The sequence below is a fragment of the Camelus ferus genome, chromosome 13 (genome assembly GCF_009834535.1).
Source record: "Camelus ferus isolate YT-003-E chromosome 13, BCGSAC_Cfer_1.0, whole genome shotgun sequence".
NCBI classification, from domain to species: Eukaryota; Metazoa; Chordata; class Mammalia; order Artiodactyla; family Camelidae; genus Camelus; species Camelus ferus.
The window spans coordinates 35,389,316-35,416,081 of NC_045708.1; the positions used below are offsets into that span (position 1 = coordinate 35,389,316).

General features: G+C 37.4%; 1 protein-coding gene across 1 annotated transcript in view; it reads right to left on the minus strand.

Moving 5' to 3' along the window:
• The window catches only part of AGBL4 (ATP/GTP binding protein like 4), a 1,086,468-nt gene that overhangs the window by 596,401 nt on the left and 463,301 nt on the right, over positions 1 to 26,766 (minus strand). The window contains exon 4 of the mRNA XM_032494231.1: positions 21,375 to 21,469. Within this exon, the coding sequence (XP_032350122.1) occupies positions 21,375 to 21,469 (95 nt within the window). The remainder of the gene's footprint in view (positions 1 to 21,374; positions 21,470 to 26,766) is intronic.

Here is a 26,766-nt window from a genome sequence, read left to right on the forward strand (position 1 = left end):
ACATTTCAGCCTGCAGAATTTGACTGAAAGTAATATGAGCCACTTTCAGGACTGCTAATGAAAAGCTCCCATGGGAGATCTTCCTACCTCTTTCTCCATCTAGCTGGCTGGAACAGAGATGATGCCCAGGTAACCCTGGAAGCTATGCATTGAAGATAACAGTCACCCTGGGTCCCTGAATGACTCTCTAATAAAGAGATGTCCTGTCCATTTGTTCATGATAAAGAAAAAAAAAAGTATTTGCTTGATCCACTAGACATTTCGATCTAATACAACAGTTAGCCTACCCTAATATATATAGACACTGTGACATGACAGATAAATTTGCCATGTCCTCAAGAGACTTACAGTTTTATAGGGGAAGGAAGTCAAATTCACAGGGATGTGGGGCACAGTATATAACAGGAGGAAGCTGTATGAGTACATGAGTGCTTAATCTCATCCTAGTGATTTGAGTGATAAAGTTTCCCCCAAAGAAATGGCATCTAAGCTGATGCAAATATGGGAGTTACCCAGGAAAAGAAGGAGAAGGAAAGGGAAAAGGAAGAGTATTCCAGGCATAGGAAGAGGATGTGCAAAGTCTGAGGTATAAAAAAGGACACTGGGGCATAGGATTTCTATAGGTAGACAAAGTGGGTAAGACATTCTTAGTGGCAAGAACAAATGCAGTGTGTAAGAGGGTGGTTGAGTCTGACTTGTTCCAGAGGACTGGAATGGGGACAGGGGCAGGCAAGAGAGGGATCAGATTGAACAGAACCAAGGCTTTGTGCTGGATTACATGGAAAGGAAAGTCAGTAGATAGGTAGGCTTAAGACTTCCTCACCAGACAGAAGGTAACCATTGGAAGAACAAGGCAGTCCCAGCTGTAGGGAAGGGTCAGCACCAAGGAGAATTCTCAGAGCATTAGTCCAATCAGAAAGACCAGGAGATTTTTAAAAAGAGTTTTTAATTAACAATTATTTACTGAGCATCTACTGTGTGATAAGTCTGTCTAGGTACTGGAGGTACAGCATTAAATAAAACAAAGACTATACTTGTGAAGCTTCCAACCCAATGGATCTAGAACAGAAAGCTGAGTTTTTAGCCCTCATCAAGAGTATGGAACCCATCTTATATTTAATATTATTTAAAGCACCATATTTCATGGAATGCTTTTATATCCAAAGGTTAATGTTTATAATTATAGTAAACATTGGTCAGAATTAGTATTTTCTCTATTTTACTGATAAGAGAAGTAAAGCTAAATCATATGATGTAATATAGTACAATAATAATTGCCACTATTTCTGGACGCATTACTATACATCAGGTGATTCACATCCATTGTATCAAATCTTCAAAACCATCCTGAAAAGCAGGGTATTATTACACACATTTTACATAAGAAAACAAGGACTCAGGTCAGTGTCAGCTAGAATCTGAAGCTGTGCTGTGCTGGATATATGCACTTGCCCCACTATAACACTCTTCCATCCTTCTGTATCCTTTTCTCTGCCCAAGATAGCCAACCTCTATGGATTACATCAACTGTATTCTGTGCTCCTGGCTTCTGTTCAGGTCTTCCAGTGGGGAACGTCTAGCAAGAAATCAGAGGCAGGAAGGGGCAGAGGTATTTATTTCCCTGGATGCTTTCCTGTAAGACTGGCTATTTCTCTTGATAGAAGGCCACTGCTTCTTTCAAAGCAGCCTACTCTATACAACTCTTCTTTCTAGGTTGCAATAATCTTCCCCTCCTCTAAGGGTAGTGACAATTCTGCTGCTGCTAGCCCAGGTTCTTGCACTATCTTTTGTGTTTCTACACCACCCATCCTTAACACAATAGCCCTTTATGAATAAACCTTCCTCAAATTGTCCTAACGTGGTATGTCATCTGATTCCTTTTGGAAACCTAAATGAGACACAGTCCCGTGAATACACAAGAATCTCCATTTTCATTCATTTCTTCAGCCTCTCACAACATTCAAGAGGTGCCGGTACCACTGTGGCACAACCCCTCCAGCTGCAGCAGATGTGAGTCCTAGCTGCCTGAAGCATGATTTCTCAGCACCCTCTGGCTTCTCTCCCTTAGGAGTCCTGTTTTTCAGGCAGCCCATTTTCCTGAGGCCCAGGTCATGAGTCCTGACAAAGAGACCCCCATGACTAGAGAGTTGAGAAGGTAGTCTAGAGCTTTTTAGTCAGTCTACCCAGAGAGATTTCCTCCATGTGTTCTTTCACAGTTGAATTTATAATAAATTTATCTGAATTTCTGGCTTAAGGTCATGTAAAGGCTTGATCTGTAATATTTTCCAATTTTGTATGATATAAATACGTGATGGTTTCAAGCTACCAGTGGTTTTAAAAGCAGCTCACAAAATTGCTGAAAACTTAATAATCAGCCTTTGCAAGCTGACACGTGCACTTCTGGTACATCACTGCCACAGGTGACTGGTAGGGTTACATGTTCAACTGTCTTATCTCTTAATAAGAATTTGACTTTTGGTCATGGCCTATATTTCCAAATGCTTCTTACTCTCTCACTCCCAGTGTCTTTACTGATCTCACTAATATCCTGGGAGGTCAGAAGGATAGGATACATTACAACCATTTACTAAGATGAGGAAACTGAGCCTTGGAAAAGTATAAGTAATTTTTAAGATCATTTAACAAATTATTTTATTTTTATTAACTATTACTTTAATCTTTCACAAATAAAAAACTATAAAATTTCTAAAAGTACAAAATCTCTAAGGAAATAAAAATCCACCATAATCTTACCATCCAAAGACACCAGTTAACAGTATTATATGTGTGTGTATTTAATATAGATGTAGGTTTCATACTATTATAACAATTATATACAGTACTATAGTCTACTTTTTACTTTACATAAGATCAGCATTTTCCCATGTTACTACAAATGCTTAGAAACTATTTTTAATGTCTGCATAATACTACATTCAAGTTGACACACTACAATTTACTTAATAATTTTCCTGATTTTGGACATGTAGGTTGGTTCGACTTTCTCTCATTATTGACTACCCTATAATGAACACCTTTTCATACAATGATTTTTCTATAATATAGATCTTTTTTGATTGTTTAAATCTCAGAACAGTATTGCCAGGACTAGGACTCAGATTTTTGGTTGCTATTCTGGATCTCTTTCTACTACATTTTCTAGCTCTTAAAATACTAAACTACATGGGCATTTTAATATAATGCCACTGTAAGTTTTCATAGAAATGCTCAGTTTTCTTAGTGATCCTTAACCTATGGTGGAAAGGGGGCACTTTGAAACTTAGCCTAAATGCAAATATAGCTTTAGGTAGTATTATTTTATAGGAAAATGTTCAAGGGTAATTGGTAATAACATTAGCATTAATGATAAAACTGGTGAGTTTTAGTGGACTAGGCCAATAGTTTTAGTGGACTAGGCCAATATTTTCAGTGGCCTTTGGTTTTATCTTCCCAGTATTAACATAGACTCTTTATTTTGTTCTGTCTTTAGTTTCCTCCCCTGAGACTTCATTTCTGCCTCCTCACTCAGGAGCTGGGTGACCAATTTGTCTTCGTTTTCCTACAAAATTCTCAATTTAAAACTGAAGTCTAAATCCCTACATCCCAGGAAACCCCATACTTCCAGGCAAACCAGGATGGCTTGTCACCCTGCCAGTCAGGAGTGGATAATGGAAACAGCATGGCCAAAGGTCACAGAGATTTGGGTAGAGGCTTTGCTCTCTGATCTTGAGTAGTAGTTATGAGACCCTTTTCTTAGCCCAGGTGTGCTCACCTGGAGGTGATAACCTCTGACTTTTCTGCCTCCTGGAGCTATTGTGATAATACCATGATACAAAATCATTTTGTAACAATAAAATGTTGTGCAGACTGTTTCATATTGTGGCCAAAGACTTATAAGGACTGGGTTCAGATCTAATTCTTGCAGAGTAGTTGTAATCTTTAAACAAATACTTATCTCACCATTAGTTTCTTTGTGAGCAAAATGAGGGCTTTTGGCTAGGTTGTCACTGACTCCTTCCTCCTGAGATGTTGGCAACACATATCACAAACACTGGGTCTCCTCACTCAAGTCCTGGCCTGTCTGCTGTGAGACAAATCATTCAAGCAGCACATTATTTGAGGTTATTTTTTATTTGAGGTATTATTTAAAGCTAATTAATGGTAGCTGTTATTGGTGTTGCCCAAAGGCAAGAGCTGAGATTTGAGTTCAGTTTCAACTATTTGACTGCAAAACCAGTGCTCTTTCCCCTACTCCAAGCTACCATATTTCAGCCCTTTTTCCTGGAGTGAAAGCAAAAGGGGGCAGTGGGGCAGCACTGAGGAAAGTGATGGGTCTGCTAGTCAGTCCTATGTGGACACCAGGCTCTGTACTGTACTTATTTGACATATGATCTGGAGCAAGTCACATATCCTCCCCTTGCCAGACACAACAGTTATGTTCAAATTCAGATTCTCCCACTACAGAGAGTAATTAAGCTCTTAACCACTACTATATTAAAATAGGGAAGATGATTCAGATTTAAATTAACGACTCTATATTCACATCCCAGCTCTGCCATGTACTAGTTTTCCTAAACTACAAAAGTAAATTACTTAATCATCCCAAGTTCAGTACTCTCATTTGTATAATTAAGAAAGTGATAGATATCCTTTCCAAAGTTCTGAGAGAATCAAAACACCTAGCACAATTCTTGTGCACATCAGCACAAGAATGATATGCATTTATCTTAAACTGAATTGAATTCCACGCAAACTGCCTAGAATCCTAATAACTGAGGCCACAGTTTGAGCTGAGGGGATCTTGAAAGTCACGACCTTTGATTCACTGATCAGCAAGTTCTCTTTGGGTCTGATTCATTTCCTCATTTGCCCCACTATCCCCTGACTGGGATTGTAGCATGGATTCTTTCTTTCCCTCTTCCCTTCTGTGCTACCTTCCATTTGAGTTCTGAAATTAAACAATATTAGTAACAATAATACTTTGCCAGCATGCCCTATAATTTAATTGGGAACCCTGAGACTGATAGAATGGCCCTGCCCTCCTAGGACAGGGAATGCTTCACTGAAACAGCTGTATAACTCACCACATACCACTGCTGGATAGCTCCTACTGGAAGGATGCACTGTATAAAACTAACTAGCTGGAACTTGATAGAAGTTGTCACCAAGTTCAAAGTTTTTAAGCTGTATTTTTTTTTTAAATTTTTTATTGATTTATAATCATTTTACAATGTTGTGTCAAATTCCAGTGTTCAGCACAATTTTTCAGTTATTCATGGACATATACACACTCATTGTCACATTTTTTTCTCTGTGAGTTATCATAAAATTTTGTGTATATTTCCCTGTGCTATACAGTGTAATCTATTCTACAATTCTGAAATCCCAGTATATCCCTTCCCACCCTCCACCCCCCTGGTAACCATAAGTCTGTATTCTCTGTCTGTGAGTCTATTTCTGTCCTTTATTTACGCTTTGTTTTTGTTTGTTTGTTTGTTTTTGTTTTTGTTTTATAGATTCCACATATGAGCGATCTCATATGGTATTTTTCTTTCTCTTTCTGGCTTACTTCACTTAGAATGACATTCTCCAGGAGCATCCATGTTGCTGCAAATGGCATTATGTTGTCAGTTTTTATGGCTGAGTAGTTTTCCATTCTATAAATATACCACCTCTTCTTTATCCAGACACCTGTTGATGGACATTTAGGCTGTTTCCATGTTTTGCCTATTGTAAATAGTGCTGCTATGAACATTGGGGTGCAGGTGTCCTCCTGAAATAGATTTCCTTCTGGATACAAGCCCAGGAGTGGGATTCCTGGGTCATATGGTAAGTCTATTCCTAGTCTTTGAGGAATCTCCACACTGTTTTCCATAGTGGCTGCACCAAACTGCATTCCCACCAGCAGTGTAGGAGGGTTCCCCTTTCTCCACAGCCTCTCCAGCATTTGTCATTTGTGGACTTTTGAATGACGGCCATTCTGACTGGTGTGAGGTGATACCTCATTGTAGTTTTGATTTGCATTTCTCTGATAATTAGTGATATTGAGCATTTTTTCATGTGTCTATTGATCATTTGTATGTCTTCCTTGGAGAATTGCTTGTTTAGGTCTTCTGCCCATTTTTGGATTGGGTTGTTTATTTTTTTCTTATTGAGTCGTATGAGCTGCTTATATATTCTGGAGATCAAGCCTTTGTCGGTTTCACTTGCAAAAATTTTCTCCCATTCCGTAGGTTTTCTTCTTGTTTTATTTCTGGTTTCCTTTGCTGTGCAGAAGCTTGTAAGTTTCATTAGGTCCCATTTGTTTATTCTTGCTTTTATTTCTTCTACGAGAAAATTTTTTAAATGTATATCAGATAATGTTTTGCCTATGTTTTCCTCTAGGAGGTTTATTGTATCTTGTCTTATGTTTAAGTCTTTAATCCATTTTGAGTTGATTTTTGTATATGGTGTAAGGGAGTGTTCTAGCTTCATTGTTTTACATGCTGCTGTCCAGTTTTCCCAACACCATTTGCTGAAGAGACTGTCTTTATTCCAATGTATATTCTTGCCTCCTTTGTCAAACATGACTTGACCAAAAGTTTGTGGGTTCATTTCTGGGCTCTCTATTCTGTTCCATTGGTCTATATGTCTGTTTTGGTACCAATACCATGCTGTCTTGATGACTGTAGCTCTATAGTATTGTCTGAAGTCTGGGAGAGTTGTTCCTCCAGCCTCTTTCTTTCTCTTCAGTAATGCTTTGGCAATTCTAGGTCTTTGATGGTTCCATATGAATTTTATTATGATTTCTTCTAGTTCTGTGAAATATGTCCTGGGTAATTGGATAGGGATTGCATTAAATCTGTAGATTGCCTTGGGCAGTGTGACCATTTTAACAATATTGATTCTTCCAATCCAAGAGCATGGAATATCTTTCCATTTTTTAAAGTCTTCTTTAATTTCCTTCATCAATTGTTTATAGTTTTCTGTGTATGATTCTTTCACCTCCTTGGTTAGATTTATTCCCAGATATTTTATTACTTTGGGTGCTATTTTAAAGGGGATTGTTTCTTTACTTTCTTCTTCTGTTGATTTATCGTTAGTGTAAAGAAATGCAACTGATTTTTGAACGTTAATTTTGTAACCTGCTACCTTGTTGAATTCTTCAATCAGCTCTAGTAGCTTTTGTGTGGACCTTTTAGGGTTTTCTATATATAGTAACATGTCATCAGCATATAGTGACAATTTTACCTCTTCTTTTCCAATTTGGATCCCTTTTATTTCTTTCTCTTGCCTGACTGCTGTGGCTAGGACTTCCAGGACTATGTTGAATAGGAGTGGTGATAGTGGGCATCCTTGTCTTCTCCCAGATTTTAGTGGGAAGCTTTTAAGTTTTTCACCTTTGAGTACTATGCTGGCTGTAGGTTTGTCATATATAGCTTTTATTATGTTGAGATATGTTTCCTCTATACCCACTTTGGCGAGAGTTTTTATCATAAATGGGTGTTGAATTTTATCAAATGCTTTTTCTGCATCGATTGAGATGATCATGTGGTTTTTGTCCTTTCTCTTGTTGATGTGATGTATTACACTGATTGATTTGCGTATGTTGAACCAGCCTTGTGTCCCTGGGATGAACCCCACTTGGTCATGATGTATAATCTTTTTTATGTGTTGTTGGATTCTATTTGCTAAAATTTTGGTGAGGATTTTGGCGTCTACGTTCATTAGTGATATTGGCCTATAATTCTCTTTTTTTTGTAGTGTCTTTGCCTGGTTTTGGTATCAGGGTGATGGTGGCTTCATAGAATGAGTTTGGGAGTATTCCCTCCTTTTCAATCGTCTGGAAGAGTTTGAGAAGGACTGGTATGAGTTCTTCTTTGTATGTTTGGTAGAATTCCCCGGTGAAGCCGTCCGGTCCTGGACTTTTATTTGTAGGGAGGTTTTTAATTGCTATTTCTATTTCCTTTCTAGTGATCGGATTGTTCAAGTGTTCAGATTCTTCTTGATTCAGTTTTGGTGGACAGTATGTTTCCAGAAACTTGTCCATCTCCTCTAGGTTATCTAGTTTGGTTCCATATAGTTTTTCATACTATTCTCGTATGATATTCTGTATTTCTATTTTGTTTGTTGTAATTTCTCCATTTTCCTTTCTTATTTTGCTAATTTGTGCTCTCTCTTTTTTCTTCTTTGTGAGTTTGGCCAGAGGTTTGTCGATTTTATTTACTTTTTCAAAAAACCAGCTTTTGGTTTGGTTGATTTTTTCTATGGTCTTGTTAATCTCTATTGTATTTAATTCCTCTCTGATCTTTATTATTTCCTTCCTTCTGCTGCTTTTTGGGGCTTTTTGTTCTTCTTTTTCGAATTCATTCAGGTGGTGGGTTAAATTGTTTATTTGAGATTGTTCTTCTTTTTTGAGGAAGGCCGGTATCGCTATAAACTTCCCTCTTAGCACTGCCTTTGCTGTGTCCCATAGGTTTTGAGTGGTTGTGCTTTCATTATCATTTGTCTCAAGGTATTTTTTAATTTCAGCTTTGATTTCCTCATTGATCCATTGTTTTTTCAATAATATATTGTTTAATCTCCATGCTTTCCTTTTTTTCTCCTTTGTTTCTCTGTTGTTGATTTCCAGTTTCATGGCATTGTGGTCAGTAAAGATGCTTGAGATAATTTCTATCTTCTTGAAATTGTTGAGGTTTCTTTTGTGCCCAAGTACATGATCGATCCTGGAAAATGTTCCATGTGCACTTGAAAAGAATGTATATCCTATTTTTGGGGGGTGTAATGCTCTGAAAATATCCACCAAATCTAGTTTTTCTATTGTATTATTTAATTCCTCTGTTGCCTTGTTTATTTTCTGTCTGGAAGATCTGTTTAGTGATGTTAATGCAGTGTTAAAATCTCCAACTATGATTGTATTCCCATCAATATCCCCTTTATCTCTGTTAGTAATTCTTGTATCTACTTAGGTACTCCTATATTGGGTGCATATATATTAACGAGTGTAATATCCTCATCTTGTATCACTCCTTTAATCATTATAAAATGTCCTTCTTTATCTTTCTTTATGGCCTTTGTTTTAAAGTCTATTTTGTCTGAAATCAGTACTGCAACACCTGCTTTTTTGGCTTTTCCATTTGCATGGAATATCCTTTTCTATCCTTTCACTCTCAATCTATATGTGTCCTTCTCCCTAAAGTGGGTCTCTTGTATGCAGCATATTGAAGGTTCTTGCTTTATTATCCAGTCTGCCACTCTGTGTCTTTTGACTGGAGCATTTAGTCCATTAACATTTACAGTAATTAATGATAGATGTGTGTTTATTGCCATTTTGAACTTATCTTTGCAGTTGAATTGGTATATCCTGTTTGTTCTTTTCTTCTTCCTTTTGTGGTTTGGTAATTTTCCTTTGTATTATCATGGATTTTATTTAATTTTTGTGACTCCTTTGTAAATTTTTGGCATGTGGTTATCCTTTTTTGTAAATCTGTCAACCCATTACTATAACTGTTTTTATTAAACTGATAGTAACATGATCTCAAACCCATCCTACTGTTAAAAAAATTTAAAAAAGAAAGAAAAAAATATTCTATATTTCCCTGCCTCCCTCTCCCACTCTCAGTGATTTGTATGTCTTCTTTTATAATTTCATGTTTACTTTATTTGTAGTTCATGAGTTATCACCTTTCCAGTTGTGTGTTTCTCATTTCTGTAGCATCCTGCTGCTTTTCTATTTAGAATAGCCCTTTCAATATTTCTTTTAGCATGGGTTTAGTGTTGCTAAACTCCTGCAGCTTTTTTTTTTGTCTGTGGAACTCTTTATTTCTCCTTCTATCCTCAAGGATAGCCTTGCTGGATAAAGGATCCTAGGCTGCATCTTTTTTTCATTCAGGGCTTTGAATATATCTTGCCACTCCCTTCTGGCCTGTAGTGTTTGTGTAGAGAAGTCAGCTGAGAGCCTTTTGGGGGTTCCCTTGTAACTTACTCTTTGCTTTTCTCTTGCTGCCTTTAGAATCATTTCTTTATCCTTGACTCTGGCCATCTTGATTATGATATGTCTTGGTGTGGGTCTATTTGGGTTCTTCCTGTTTGGGACCCTCTGAGCTTCCTGTACTTGGATATCTGATTCCTTCTTTAAGTTTGGGAAGTTTTCAGTCATGATTTCTTCAAAAACCTTTTCAATCCCCTTTGATCTTTCTTCTCCTTCTGGGACCCCTATTATGCGAAGATTGGGACGCTTTATATTATCCCATAGGTCCCTTATGCTATTTTCATTATTTTTTATTTGCTTCTCTTGTAGTTCTTCTGAATGGGTGCTTTCTATTGCCCTGTCTTCTAGATCACTAATTCGTTCCTCTGCATTATCTAGTCGGCTTTGCACAGCTATTAGATCATTCCTCATCTCTGTCAATGAGTTTACCCATTCTACTTGGCTCTTCTTTATAGCTTCAATTTCATTTTTGACATATTTTATATCTCTAAACACTATCTCTTTTAATTCCTTCAGCAATTCGATCACTCCTTTTTTGAAATCTTGATCTAGTAGGCTATCGATGTCTATTTCGTTGATCTTTCTTTCACGGGATTTCTCTTGTTCTTTTAATTGGGAAAGGTTTTTCTGCTTCTTCATCTTGCTCATACCTCTTTGGCATTGTGGTTTATGGAGTATCAGTTGTTTATTTTGGTCCTTAAGGATTTTATCTATCTGATGCCTATTTAGGAATAAAACTTAGGAAAAACAGAAAAAAAAAAAGAGAGAGAGAGAGAAAGAATTTTAAAAGAAGGGAGAAAGAGGGTTTGAAAACAGTGTATAATGAATAATAGAAGAGTGAGTTGAAGCAGAGTATTAATCGTGTTGAGATGTCCTTTTAAAATCTTTACAAAAAAGGGGGGGGGGGAGATGAACAGATGTATTTGAAACCTGTGTCTAATCAATAGCAGGACATCAAAACCCAAGAGAAATAGAAATGAATTAAGAAGTAAAGATTAAGAGAGTAATAGAAAATAGAACAGGTAAAAACAGATTTAAAAAAAAAGGGGGGGGGGGGTGTTCGTGTTCTCCTGGAGTCTGTGTGCTTTTAATGTGAAGTCTTTCTGTCTTCGTCCTGTTTTGGAAGCTCAGCTTGCTGTTTTCAGAGGCCCTCCGTGGGCGCCCTCTTCTGTGCTGCTCCCAGCACCTGTCGGCAAGCAGATCGCGCCTCCTCCCAACACTGGGTCAGGTGCAGCTCTCCTCTGCTGTGGGCGGGCGGGTCGCTGCCCCTCTGGATGCCCCAGTCAGATGTTGCAGACTGGCCGGGTAGGAGGGCGGGTCGTGCCCCCTCCCAGCACCTCGGTCAGGGGCTGTGTTCCTGCCCGAAAGGCGGGGGGGGGGGGGGGGGGGCCGCTCTCGCTGTACCTGCGCCGCCGGTAGCTCTGCTGCTCTGTGTGGCTGCGCGCTCCGCCCTGGTCGGCACTCCGCGGGTGGGCTCAGTGAAGACCGAGGGACAGCCCTGTCCCTGCTCCGAGCCAAAACCCAGCTCCTTGTTTGTCTTTGTGGAGCAAGTTCTCTGAGGGACCAGGATGGAAGGATCCTATCTGCCCCGGGCTGCAGGCCAGTCTCAGTCTGGCCTTTGAGGCTGCTAAGCCCTTCCGTGTGGATGCAGGTTTCACCCCCGCCCCCGCCTGAGTGCTCAGCGCGGAGGATATGGCGACTGTGTCTGAGCCCCGCCTCTCTTCCCCTGAAAACTTTCCGCGGGTTTTCAGAGATGGGGGTGTGCACCCTTCCCCCGAGAGCACATCAACCGTGCTGTTTTATGGAGGGCCCAGGTTGTTCTGCCCTGTGCACCCACACCCACGGCGCGCAGCCCTTTGCGTTCCCCCGGGGCTGCCTCCGTGCAGCCACTTCCGTCCTCCGCCTGGCTTGTGCAGCCTGGCCCTGCCCGCCGCTGCCGGCCGCGTCTCAGGCTGGGTGTCGGGGGGACGCTCTATGCCCGTTTAATTTAGTTCTGTTAGTCAAGGGCTGCTCTGTACAGATCCGAGCCTCGGAGGCTCCCCCTCCGTCCCGCTGGCCTCTCAGTTGGAGAGGGGAGACCCAGCGAGCGAGCGCCAGTCCTCCTTTGCCCCTCCCTCCCCGTGGGACCCGTCCCGTGCTGCTTTGCCTTTTGTTCTTTCTTTTTTCCTTTTCTCCTGCCAGATTTTTGGCGTCTTTATCTTTTGAAGAGGGCGATGTTCTGTCGGAGTTCCACAGGTGCTCTGGTTGGCTGAGTGGGTCTGTAGATGTGGGTCTTGGTGTATTTGTGGGAGAGGGTGACCTGCGAGCGTCCTTCTACTCCGCCATCTTCTCCGTCTCTCTTTAAGCTATATTTGAAGGCAGCAGTGAGGAAAGTGATAGGCCTACAAGTCAGTTCCACGTGGGCTCCAGGCTCTGTTTAGAGTTATTTGCTGTTAAGATTTGGGGTAAGTCATCTATCTTCTTCTGGTTTCTATTTCCCCATCTGAAAGACTATGGATAATGATCTCTATTTTATATAGAGAGGGGAGGGAAATTAGTGTATCTCTCTTTTCAAACAAAATTTGATTCAGATCACTGATAAGGGAAGAGGACAAAAACACAACTGCTCTGGAGATAACGAAAGAGAATGGCCTGGGTTCTATCCCCACCTGGGCAAAAACTTTCTCCAGGCAGCACACAGTGGACAACCTCGCTGGGTTCTGTGTGGGAAAATGGCACAGAGAGGTTACATGATTATTCCTGGTTCATTCCATGAGAGAGGAGAAGACCCAGAGATGGAAGACTTAAGTCCAAGTTACTCTCACCCCACTGCCCTATTTCTAATTCCACATTTTCTCAGGTCACAGTTTAGACTAATCTTTTAGAGTTTCTTTCTTTTGTTACATCTCTGGCTTCAAACGACCCCTCCCCATGTTTTCCCCTGACCTTCATTCAAACCCTATGAAGCCTCATATCCTTCTGTACTTCAAACTTCAAACACTTTGGGGACTTTTTTTTTTGTGAGTGGGGAAAGTTAAGTAATATAGATTTAACTTTTTTGTTTTGAGGTAATTATAGATGCTGATGGATTTGTGAAACTCTCAGTACAGAGAGATCTTATATACCCTTCACTTAGTTTCCCTCAAAGGCTGCATCTTTCATAACTATAGTACAGCATCAAATCAGGAAATTTACATGACTACAATGTGTGTGTATAGTTCTATACCACTGTATCACATGTAACCCCCACCACAATCAAAATACAGAATTATCTCATCACAGCAAAGACCTCCCTGATGCTACTACCTCTTTATGTTCACACCCACCCCCTCTCCTTCACCATCATATTATAATATACATCCAGAACTTACCACAATCTATTGGTGTTGACATTTACCAGTTAGAGTGTAGAAACACTTCTTCCTTTTTAAGTCCCTTCACCTCTCCATATATAATATAATTGTGTTAAATAGTTCCTCCACATGCATAAGAAACATCAGACACTGTTAAAATTTCTGCTTCAAAATCAAACATAATTTTGATAAAAAAGAGAAAAAGAAAAGTTTATTGTATTTACCCATATTTGTACTCTTTTCTGTTGTTTCTTTCTTTCTGATATTCCAAGAATGCTTCTTTTACTTTATTTTTTTCTGCTTCAAAAACTTCCGTTACCCACTCGTTTAGAGTTAAGTCTGCTGGTGACAAATACTCTTAGTTTTTTCTTTCTCTAGAATGTTTTGATTTCCCCCTTCATGCTACGAAGATATTTTTGCTGGATATAGCATTCTGGGTTAACAATTCTTTTCTTTCAGGATCTGAGAAACACTATGCCATTTCCTTCTGGCTTATTTCCTCTCACTGCTTTCAAGATTCTTTCTTTGCTCTTAGTTTTCAGAAGTTTGATTATGGTATTTCTTGGTATAGTTTTCCTTCAGTATTTCCTGTTTGAGGTTCACACAGTCTCTCAAATCTGCAGGTTTGTGTCTTTTGTCAAATTTGAGAAGATTCTCACCATTTAAAACACTTTTTTCAGTCCTCTCTTTCTCATCTTCTCCTGGAATTCCAATAACATGAATGTTAGCTTTATCATCCCATAGGTCCCTGAGGGCCTGTTCTTTTTTTTTTTTTTTTTTTTTCTATTTTTCTTCTCTGTTTAGAAAGGGTAACTTCTATTGTTACATCCTCACATTCATTGATTCTTTTCTCTTTTTTCCCCTGCACTCTGCTACTGTTCCCATCCTCAAGTGAGTGGTGGAAATCCAGATTCCTCATGTGGTCTGACATCATAGAGAGGAGAAAGGGAATCATTACTGATCAGCTGGAATGAAAGTCCCAGTTCCCTATTTTTTTCTGACACCACTGGTCAGGGGTTTGGAACAAAAATGGAAGCCTAGGCTCTCCACTCTGGTGAGGAAGAAAATGGGGCTGTAGGTTTTTTTGACAGTGCTTGGCTAGCATAGGCAACTATTGTCTCAAAGTCTTCCATCTTAGTAGGCTGCTCTTTTCCTGGTCCTTTGTTTAGCAAGAACAGGTTTATAGGAAGGTTTGGTTTTCGTCTGTGCGCATTGGCATTTCCAGGTTGCTGACTTCTCACACAACCATTTTGGCACCTATGAAGCAACAACAAAACCCAGGGTACTTATCCTGTATCATTTCTCAGGTCCTGAGAAATCTAACCAGTCTTCCCTCTTCTCTTCACCTTTCAGAGTCTTCTATGTTTGTTCCATAAATAATGCATATGATTTTTAGCTATACTTAGAGAAATAGGGAGAATTGCATCTACTCCATCTTGTTCCAGAACCAGACGTCTATAATATCTTGCCTTTTCTTTTTAATGCATATATATTTATTTTTGGAAACATGACTTTGTAGCATTGCATTAATGCCAATGTTCTTAAATTTAAAACTTGATTGAGAACAAAACAACTGCAAGGACCATTTTACAACTCCTAAATTAGTCAGTTTCCTTCAATGTCAATTCTTAACACTGTCCAGATTGCAGTAAAACTGACAGAGTGATAGATTGCAGTGAACTAATAGAGTGATAGTTTAATTTGATACAACATTTTTGAGAGCATATGAAGCATAAGCTTATAATAATTAACCAATCTGTCCCTTAGAAACTGATTCTAAAAATAATTTAATAAACCTAAATCTAAATAATAGTATCTACTTTAGAAAAAATATATAGAAAATCTAAATGTCCAGAAATAGGAATATGATACAGTAATTTTTGATACATAAAAATGGTGAAAAGCTCTCCAACTATGGTATAATGAACATTAAGAGAAGACATGAGAAATTGCTTTGATATAATGTTAAGTGAAAAGAATAGACTACAAATAGGCATATATATTTGATTCTTGCTGTGTAAAAATGTGCCCATGGAAGAAACAAACTAAAAAGGAAAATGTAAAATTAAAAGTCATTATTAGGTTTATTGCAGGGATAATGGATTAATTCACTTATTTACCAAATATTTTTGAGAACCTACTATATGCCAGGTACAGTTCTAGATGCTATGGATACAGAAGTGAATTTTAAAATGGCAAAACTTCCTGTTCTCATGGTGCTTACTTTCTAATAGAGGGAGAGGCTGCGAATAAAATAAATAATACATTATAGTCTGCTAGATGGAAGTAAGTGCTACATAGAAAAATAAAGATGGGAAGGAAGATAGGTTTATGAAGGGGGAGGGGATGTAATTTAGTTTTAAATATATGATTTACTTGTTTTACAAAATATTAATTCATCAATTTAGAAGTTTTCAAAAAACATTATTTTTGTAATAATAGTGTAAAGCAACCATTATTTCAGGAAAAAATCACTGATTTCAAAATTTTAGGTATCTTTTGACAAGAGTAAGCCTAAAGATTATCATTATATTAAGAATAATGGAGAATATGGAGAATATGAATCTATTGCTTATTTGTACATAACTATATCACTGCACTTAATTCAAAACAATATTATAATTCTTTGTTTACTTGCTATCTGTCACATTGGCTTGTATCTCTTTCTTCCATTTTTGTAGCTAAACTTCTGTCTATATTTATGGTCTCTATTTCATCACACTTTCTCAGTCCCCTAACTGGCTTGAATTTTCACCACATCACTGAAAGTGCACTCACCAAAGCATCTAATAATCTCCATGTTACTACAATCTTGAGCATTTAAAGAGTTGATCTTTGACCTCTCAGTAGCAGTAGGCAGTGTTAGCCACTCTCTCCTTTTGGAAAAGTCTCTTTCCTTGGTTCCATAACACCATGCTCTCTTGGTGTTCTTCCTACTCTCTGGCTTGTCCCTCTTATCCTCTTCTGTGAGTTTCTCATCTTCTACCTGACCTTTAAATGGGGATTTCTCAGAGCCCTGTCCTAATCTTCTCTCTTCACTCCAAACGACCTCCCTGGGGGATCACATGTGTTCCCACTGGTCTAATTATCAACTGTAGGCTACTAACTACTGAATCTACACCTCCATATTCATCTCCTGAGTTTCTTGTCAGGATACCCTATTGCCTACTTGACATCTCTGCTTGGATGTCTCCCAGGCACTTCTGGCTGAATAATTCCAAGAACAAGCTCATTATCTCCCCTACCAAAACAAATCTGAGAAAATTATCTCTTGTCATATCGTCCCTATCTTCAGGAAATTCCACCACATCCCTTCTGTTGCTCATTCCAGAAAACCCGGGAGTCATGTAGGATTCCCCCATCTCTTTTACCCTCCACATTTTGTCAATTACAAAGTCAAGTTTATTTAATCTTCTGTTAACCCTCAAATCTATCCACTTGCTTTCATCAGTACTGTTACCACTGTAATCCACCATCAAGCTAATGTATTGCAAAGACTCTATAAACAATTGTCTTCCTCTCCAAGATATTCTCTATTCAGCAACAAGACTAATCTTTCTAAAATACCAATCATGTCCTGCTCCAGGTTAATACTTTCAATTTCTTTATATTGCCCTCAGAATTAAATCCAACTCTTTACCTTGGTTTACAAGGCTCACCTCAATTTCACTCATTCCTACCTCTCCAGTCTTTCTCCTTAGAATTTCATTCTCCAATCACATTGGCTTTTGCTCATCAACGATGTAATGTTCTCTTTCAACATTTGGTCTTCAAACACATTCTATTACTTCTCGCATATCCCCATTCACTATGATCTAACTTTTATTCATCTTTCAGCATAAATAATATGACTAAGGAATGTCTCTTATCCTTGAAGAAGACTAAATCTTAAATGCTATATAGCATGCTGATTAGTTTCCATAGCATGATGAATTCCCCCTGTTGCAATAGTTACCATATTATCTAAAGTTACATATTTAGCGTCTAGCCCAGTAGACTGTGAGTGAGCTCTATGAGAACAGTAATCATATCTCTCTTGTTTAATTCCAATACCTTAACATAATTCCTGGTCCACTGTAACTACTCACTAAGCATTTAATGACATGCTGAAGGAAAGAAGAAAAGAAGAAAGAAAGGAAGGAAGGAACGGAAGGAAGGAATAATGTTCCTCCAGTCAGTCTTGGGTGAGTCAGAGGAATAGAAAAGTGTCAAAAAATTTATTGAATTAATAAGATCCTCAAGACTTTAAAAAGTATTTACACATCCATTTTACATGTATTTCTCGTAATAACTCTATGAAACGGTATTATTATGCACTTTTTACAATGAGGCTCATATAAGAGGTATCATGGCTCATCATGTTATATTTTCTATTTGGAATCCATTTCCTTAATTTTGTTCTTGTCCCATTCCCTCAAGGTCTAACTGAAATACCGCCTGCCTCCAAAGGTTCTCCCTTCCTCCCCACAGTCCTAATAGTATTGTTTTATTCTTCATCTCTAATCCATGGCACACTTTATATACCACCCTAATAGTTTCTAGTACAGTGCTACCTACATTGTACTTATTTATGTTTGTGTTTCACTTAAACCTCTAAAAAACAAAATTTTAAAGATATAATCCAAGTCAGATTCATATTTATCACCCCAGTACCTAGCACAAAGTTAGACGCTCAATAAAAATGTGTTAAATGAAAGCTACCCGTAAGATTTAGTTCAATCCCCTCAATCCACTATAATGGAGAAGTCAGTCAGAGAAGTTATTTCATATCTACCAAAGGCCACAGCTGCATGCCCCTTTCTCCCCTCTTCCCATGCATGGGATATGGCAGAACCAGTAACGGTGGACTCCTGAGGTCTCTGGCTAATGCCACCACTTACTAGCTGTGTAAATACCCTAGGCTTAGTTTCTGCGTAGGCAAGAGTACATATTATCTGCTGTTCCGTAATGCCAGTTTCTAGTGGGGTCTAGCACATAGCAATTTCAGCCTTTGACAATATTAAAAAAAATTAATGAGCTTTGGTGGCAAAAACTTGATGGTACAGAGTCCTAACAACCAACAATCCTTAGAAGTCTAATATGTAAACAGAATTAGAGTGAACTAAAATAGGCAGAATACTCCTGAATCTTCCAACTTCTCAATTTTGCTGCTAGGTATGCTGACTCCATCTCCTCAAAGCACAGCAGCCTTGAGTGGCCATATATTTATTTGCATAATGGCTTTTTAGTTGCTTTTTTTTTTTTTTTTTTTTTTTTGCTTTTTTGCTCATTTGCTTTCTATAACTAATTCATTACCAGACCTATGCTAAGGCGTGAAGGCATCTTTGTTTGGAATCAGTTACAGCTCCCTATGACAGGTGAAGAAGAATGTTTATTTCACCTTGAAAATGGGAAGAAAGGTTTTTTTTTTTTCCCAATTAGGCATACATTCCATCCAGGAAATTTAGAGTTTTTAATGTTTGTCACGAGGTGAGAATATTTCCAAGGCCTATTTGTAATATTAAAGGAGGTAAAGTCCCTAGACAAGAAAAGGATCAGCTACTTCTCCTTTTGTTGTGGTGGTTGCCCTGGTATTGAGGAAACTAAAATTAGGGAGACACTAGAGCAGATAGTCTAATATTGAAATCTGTACGGCATTTGTCAGCGTTGAGTCGGGACATTGTTTAGAATCCTAAATTGTGGAACTCCATAAGACCAGTAAAACCTAATAATGTAAGAGTCAAACAGTCACATGCACTTCTTTATGTTACCCTGGGAACATTTAGGATAATGCTTACTGGAAGATAGGTTCTAGTACCGGTAATTCACACACGGAGTGGAAGAAAGTCTTAGGTAGAAAGCACCAAAGGGTCAGAAAGAATCTTCAGAACAAACCAGTAGAAAGGACAGTAACAATTATGACCTGTGGAGATCAGTTAATAAAATTCCAAAGTGAAAGTTGCCTTTGGGAGCAGATCATTTCTGTCATATTCATACTTCATCCCCAGTATCTAGAATAGAGCATGGTACATTAAGAAGCTCAATAAAGTCCTAATAAGTAAAGAAATAGCCAAGTGTCTGGCTTGAGGAAAGGGGAGTGTGAAAGAAGTTCACATGAAATACATTTCATCCAAGGTTTGAGGATAGTAAAGTGAAAAAGAGGAGAGATTAGACATATCAGCAACTTGATTTAGTCTGGTACCTTGTGCCTTACTGGTTTCAACTGTAACAAACTTGGTTCTGAAACTTTAAACTCTTTCAGACCATCAGGGAAGCCCAATCTGGATAATGGATACTGCTGAGAGCCTACCAACATTGGATAAGAACACTAACTTAATTCAAAGGCATTATAACATATTAATATTTCAAAATCTTGTCAGGAGTCCTGACAGAGAGAATAGTTCATGAAAAAACAAACCCAACAAAATGAAATAACTAAGGTGTAAGGATTTTCAAAAGCACACACAAAGAGAAGACTCCAGAAGTGAACACTTGGGGAAATGAAATGGTGATTATTGTTGCAACGTCCTAAGATCCCCAACACAGAGCCTGGTAAAGGAAGTACAATGTTATTTTAAGGCCCTTGTGAGCAAATGAACAGTGATGTCCTTTGCTGGCAAGATTTGAAGTACGCATCTACACATATGTCTGTTACAGAGAGAAATGCTCTGTTATTATCCACTCAGGCTGAATTCAGAGACTCAAAGCAAAGGCCTACTCCTTGCTCAGCTCCCATTGTCAAAAGGAAATTGAGGAACAGCAGTATGGTTAACTTGATGCAGTAAAGTTAAAAAAAAAAAAAAAAGCCCAGGAAGATATTTTTATCTTTCAATAAACAGTTTTGATTATCATCATCAAATGCCTACATTTTTACAAACCTGAGCTTTTCAGCCCAGCATTTATAGAAAATTGCCAAGTATCAGTTGTAGATAAATGCACAATTCAATATTTATGAATTGCTAGCTATCTATAAATATAGACATTTGGAGATGATCTTCTCACTAGTTATTAAAATTTGAATAGGAATCAAAGTTAGAATAATATTAACAATCCCTTGCATTTGTATTGTGTTCTACATAGTACTATTAATAATAGATGACATTTATTGAGCACTTAGCAAGTGCCAGGCACTTTACATGTAAATTCTCATCATGAATTCAGTTCGGTTCAATAAGCATTCATTTAACACCTACTGTGTGATAGATGAATAACACTGGTTTCTGTTTTTAAAAACTCTGTTACATCCATTTTGATACATTCAGTCAGTGTTTATTGAATGAATAAATGAATGGATAGATGAATAAGTTAATTGCTTTGAATGTCAGTGTGGGTTAATAAAAATAACACAAGCTCCTCCGTTTACTATATGGTCATGAGAAGGTACTTAACCTCTCCTAGGCTCAATTTCTTTATCTGTAACACAGGAATATTTAAAATCTCCCTTGCAACATGTTGTGAGACTAGTGACAGCAACTGTAAAACACCTGACAAAGAATCGGCTTTCTCTGTAAGTGAGAGTAGTTATTATTAAAATTATCATTGTCATTATCATCATCATCATCATCATTACTATTATTAATTATCATTGTTACTATTATTAATCGTATCCAACTTTCCTCATCCTTGTCACCATAGCAATGGGACAAATAGAACTTTAACATCCAAAATAACCACATAACATCTATACAAAGACACCACAACAAACAAGCAAAGCAAGGGAAATCTACTAAACTGTAGTTCTCAATGTCCTCCTATGTTATTGTACAATATATATGCTCAGGCTAGAAAAAAAGAGACCAGAATCAACTTTAATCATGCTTCCAAAGATATCATGATAAAAGGCAAACAGGACAGAAAGTTTATCAAATAACAAACTGTACCTTCCCTCATAATAGAATGTTAGTGACTCCAAACATGGGACTATGCCCCCTATTCCAACATTCTCAAAGAGCAGTACCTAGAACCCAGACAACGGCCGTCCAGACTCATCTAACTCTTCTTAGTGCCAGTGAGGCTAAGCCCTAGCCATACAGCAGAGAAACTTGGGTCAAAATCTACAACCAGAAAGAGGCCCCATTATGTGGGTCACTTACCATTTTGGTCTGCTAGTAGATTTCACCATAGGGGCCATCCCATCTCTATAAAGACTTTTGGTTTTGCTGAAGTTAACAATGTTGAAAATGACTCTCTGAAAAAGAAAGAGGGAAAAGTTTATCAGAAGACTATGCTACTGAAGTTGCCATTTCCTGATTACTAGGACTGGAAATAATAAGCAGGGTTAAAGGGAGCCATATGGATTAGCTGCTAACACAGAGAGGATAAATGGTGCCCACAGAAATTCAGTGTGTTTCTGCTATCTCAGCATAGTGGTTAAGAACACACTCTGGAATCTGGAAGTCTGCGTTTTAATCTCACTCAACCATTCTTAAATTGTGTGACCTTGCCAAGCTACTAAACTTTTCTGTGCCTCAGTTTCCTTATCTGAAAAGTGGGGATAATGATGGTATGTAGGGTTGCTGATGAGAATTAAATAAATTAATGCACGTATAGTATTTGAAACCATGCTTGGTGCATCGTGAATGCTATATAAGTTTTAATTAATATTTATAATTGTGAAAAAAATAATTGCGCCCTCTCTCTAGGCTGACCTAGAATTTTCATGGAAATGAATATTATCATTAGAGTGACAATAGTGCATTTGAAGTTCAACAAAACTAAAGAAAATAACTGAGTTCAAAATTGAAATTTAAAAATTCTGCAACTGCTCGGCACTCTTTTGACTAAAACTAGAGGATATATGTCTGCTCCCCATTTGTTATCCTCTGCTAGGGGCCAAGGGTACTGGGCTCAACCCTGATCTCAGCATCAATTTATAGGAGCACAGACACTTGGGTAATTCCTTTCCCTCTCTGGGATGTAAAACTGGGGAGTGGGGTGTTTTCAATGACTAAAATACTTCCAGAGGGGTAGTACAGTTAAAAAAGATCAGGCCTTTGTTTTAATAAACAACTTTGTCACAAGTAGGGAGGAGAGATGGAGAAAGAAAAGAGAACTGGAGTTAAAAGACATTAAATGACCACTGAAATAGTCCAAAGGAGAGAGGATGAGAACCAGGGAAAAGGCAGCCTATATTCTTGACTACTGTCAAGAGAAAATTAAAAGCTTTCAAGAGGTTACCATAGGCTAGCTTTTCTATCCAGAGGAAGTGCAAGAGGAAAGAAGCATCAAAATTGATTTATTAGTTCATATGAACAAATATTTACTGTGTGAGAGATATTAATGTAAAAGTGCCAGAAATTTTATATACTTTTTAAATTTTTAAAAATATTCTCTTATAATTGTAATAAAAATATTAACATCTCCATTTTACAGATGCGGAAATTAAGGCTCAGAGATGTTAACTAACTTGTAGAAAGTCATGTAATTAATAGGAGAATTGATACTGGATCCAAGGGATAAAAAAGTTAAGTAAGACCTCCAAGATTTCTACCCTTGAGATACTCACTAAGGTTCCAAAATTCCCTAACTCTAAGCAAGTCTGTTTTCCAAAATGAGGGCAAAAGTAAACATAAATATAGTGGCAATTTTTCAAGCCTTTAAAATTTTGTTTTTCTTTCAAAAGAGAAAATCAAAACCGCTTCCTCTGGCCTCATGTTTGGACTACCATAAAATGTTTTGTTATATAAAATAAGCTCTTAGGAATAATGCATGTTTTCCTTTCTCCTCAGAGACTTAGCCACTGACCCCATCTCCAGGCATTTCAGTTTCAGACCTCCCTTCTGTCACTAAATTAAGTCATCAAGAATCTCCAAAGCTCTTCCATTATTAATAACCTGGACCTGCCTGTTGTCAGTTCAATTATTTCTCCCAGGGTCTTGGCTACTGTCTGATTTAAGAAAATCAATATCAAGGGAACAAATGGCCTTTGAACCTCACAGGGCTTAATCCCCCTTTTTTCTTCTGGGATTCCAGGTGCCAGATCCATTTCCAGTGAACCTGGAAGCCACACTGTGCTTTCAAGATCTAGATTAATGCTAAATGCAGGGGAAAATCTAATGTGGAAATAATGTACGTATGTGAATCTGTAATGAAGAAATGAAAAAATGGACTATTTATTGATCTTTAATATCCTACTATGTGCCAGAAATTTTCCCAGGTGTTTAAAATGATCTATATTATTTAACTTCTCCATTCATAAGCAAATGTTGTTTATTTTAGCCCAATTTTAGACAAGAGGAAACTGAAGCTAATAAAAACTAACTGGCTTGCCCTCTGACCACCAAATCCCAGAACTACTAACTGATAGAGCTAGAACTTAAATCTTAGGTGTTCTGACAATAAAGATCATACTTTCTCATGACACCACATGCAAAAAGAACACCATCTTTTACTATTCCCCACCCTGTGCATTTTTTTAATGTTTATCTAGCCTGTTTAGCAATGCAGCATGTGGTTATGAGAACCAAAGATATTTGGAAGTAAGCAGTACAGGAAATCTTGGCTTTCCATATTTTATGATTAATTGTTAGCTATTTACTCAAAATACATCAGAAGAAACTACATCCATGAGGTAACTGTAACATCAACAACTATAATAATAACTAACAACTTCTGAGAATTTCTATGCATCATATTCTAAGTTAAGTATTCATTATTTCAGTGTTTTGTGCATTCAAATTACCTGGCTGTATATTAGAATCACCCAGGTAGCTTTTAAAAATTATTGATGCTTGGGCCTCATCCCAATCTAATATCTCATGCATTATCTCATTTGTTTTGTGAATAATAAACTTTTTGAGACAGGGACTATTTATTACCTCTTATTTATGGATGAAGCAAGTGGTATTGAGATTAAGTAAATGAAAAGTACATAACTAGTAAGCAGCAGACCTAGAATTTTACCACGCCCATTGACTCAAGAAAATAAGATCATGGACTTTCCAGACATAACACCTGAGACTAAAATTCAGTTTCCCACTAGTTCTGTGAGCACAGGCAAGATGATTATTGTTTTTGGTTATTGATTTAAACAATCAATCTGGAATTGAGATGATAATACAATCCTAACAAAGCTGTTGTGAGGATCTGTGAAATTACATAAGTAATCACCTGGCATACTGCACCTAGCCAAGATAAGGTATTCAATATTTACTGAGCTTTCCTCCCTTATCTTCAATGAAAACAGATCTTTTATTTACTAAAATTTCATATCTTCCTTCCTTTCTTCATTCCTACCATTATTTCTTTCTGTCTCTTTTTATATTAAAAAATTTTAATCCAATCTGTTTCAGTAATACGGTACTCTCGATCAGAGCTTTGCAATTGTGACCTGCAGCACAGGCTCTCGAGGTAGCCATGTGCGAGGCATGGAGCTGTGCCCATCCTGACTAAGGGGCATTATGCTATGGAGGAGTATGAGCTCCCTTCCAGATGTAGGCGAAGGAGTGGACCAATGTTGCTAATGGTGTAGTGAGGAGTCTGCATGCAGTCCCAGACAGTGGCCTTGATTCTCTGTCTTCCCATATATCCAATACTTTTGTCCAATCATTAGTAAACTTCCCACTTAATGATGTCCAAGCTAAACCCAAGGACTATTCTAAATAGGTTTGCGCATTCTGCAAATTAAAGGGTCATCATTATTTTAAAATATTTCTTTCTCTTAAATCATTTAACAAGAAATTTGATTAGATTTTAAAGTCATTGGATTTTCACAAGAAATTTCAACATTGCACTTATGAGTGAAAGGAGAATTGTTATATGCCTTAAATATAATTTCATATGGATTAAATATTGAACATTTTAAAAGATTTCATCACTTTATTGTGTGAACAGTTTCACATTAATGGCTGACTATTAAGAATTTGAAGAGATCATCATTGAAATTGATCAGGAATTGCATGTAATTCACTTCAGAAATCAAAACCTCACATAAAAATGGAATGTTCACAGACAAAAAACTTAAGTGTTTCAGTTAAAAAACTGAAGATTAAAAAACAAACTTAGCATTTGATATCCTCTGTGTATTTTTTGTTCTACTCTTAAATTATGTGTTATTTTTTTCACTAAGCTTCGTATGGTCATCCTTCAAATATTCCCCAGGTACTCCAACATTCTGCATAGATATCATCTTCCCTATGTGCATAAATATTATTTTCTCTGTGTGCCTAAGTATAAAAATGGTTGGAGAATACTGTTCTGGATAACCTTCTGCAAATTCCTAGAAACCACAGGAATATTTAAGAACATTCTTTACATGAAGAACTCCTAGTAAATAAAAAGAAATCCACAGATGCCAGAAAAATATAGAGGTGCAAAAGGCAGCTATTGGTCTTGGTATCTAAGAACTTAGATTTTGACATCCATGCAAAGATAGCAAATGAGGCCTTGAATTTGCATGAGACAGGATGTTTGAAATGTGATACCTTCACGTATCTAGGACCCTCAAAATGACAACAGTATTAGTGAAACAGTGGTCTAGAAAGAAATCATTCATTAGCAGTGGGAGATGACAAAGAAGCATATTTACCTATTCCTGGATTTTGGGAGGAAAAAATAATTTTTAAACATGGGTGAGAACATTTTTAGGTTTAGGTTTGAATTTATACTACTAGCTTGGTCTTAAAACACAGGTCAAGCATTTATAATAAATTTTGTTACAGGCAGATATCCCTGGGGAACCTGGTAAAAACAATAAAAAATTGCTTTGAATGCACATATTTTCAGCACAGGTACATAGGATTTCCATAAATAAAGTCTTGTAGAGATCAAATTTTCACATAAATTAACAAAACACATAAGAAAACAATCCACACTAAAAGTGAGAATCAGCCAGAGAAATAAATAACTGAATTAGACCACAAAGAAGTTCAAGTCAAAAACTATCTGGTGAACTATAAAGAAAGCATTTTTAAAATGACTAAAAAATTAAAAGAATGTTTCAAACACACGAGAACAGAACAAAACAAAATAAATATTTTAAAGGCCAGAAATAGTCTCTAAAAAAAAAGAGCTTTTAGATATAGTAAAAAAAAAAAAAAAAAAAAAAATTTAAACTTAAAAAATCAGAAAAAATTTCAGCAGACAGGTTAAACTGCAGAATTGATGAAATTTTCCAAAATTCAGCACAGAGAATTACTAAGATAGAAAATATGACAAGGGGCACAGACGAAATAAACAAAAGTACACATCTAATAAGAGTTCTAGAAAGAGAGACAAGAGAAATTTGGAGAGGCAAAATCTAAAGAGGAAAAGGTTGAATATGTTCCTGAATTGATGAAAGACATGACTATTTGGACTCATGAATCACAAATAAATCTAAAGCAGGATTTTTTAAAAATCTAGATACAGACACATCTTAGTGAAACCACAAAACACCAAAAATGAAGAGCATGTTTTCAAAGCAAACCAGAGAAAACCAAAAATTACCTACAAAGACACAGAAGTTAGACTTAAGCAGACGTAACACCAACATCAATAGAGACCAGA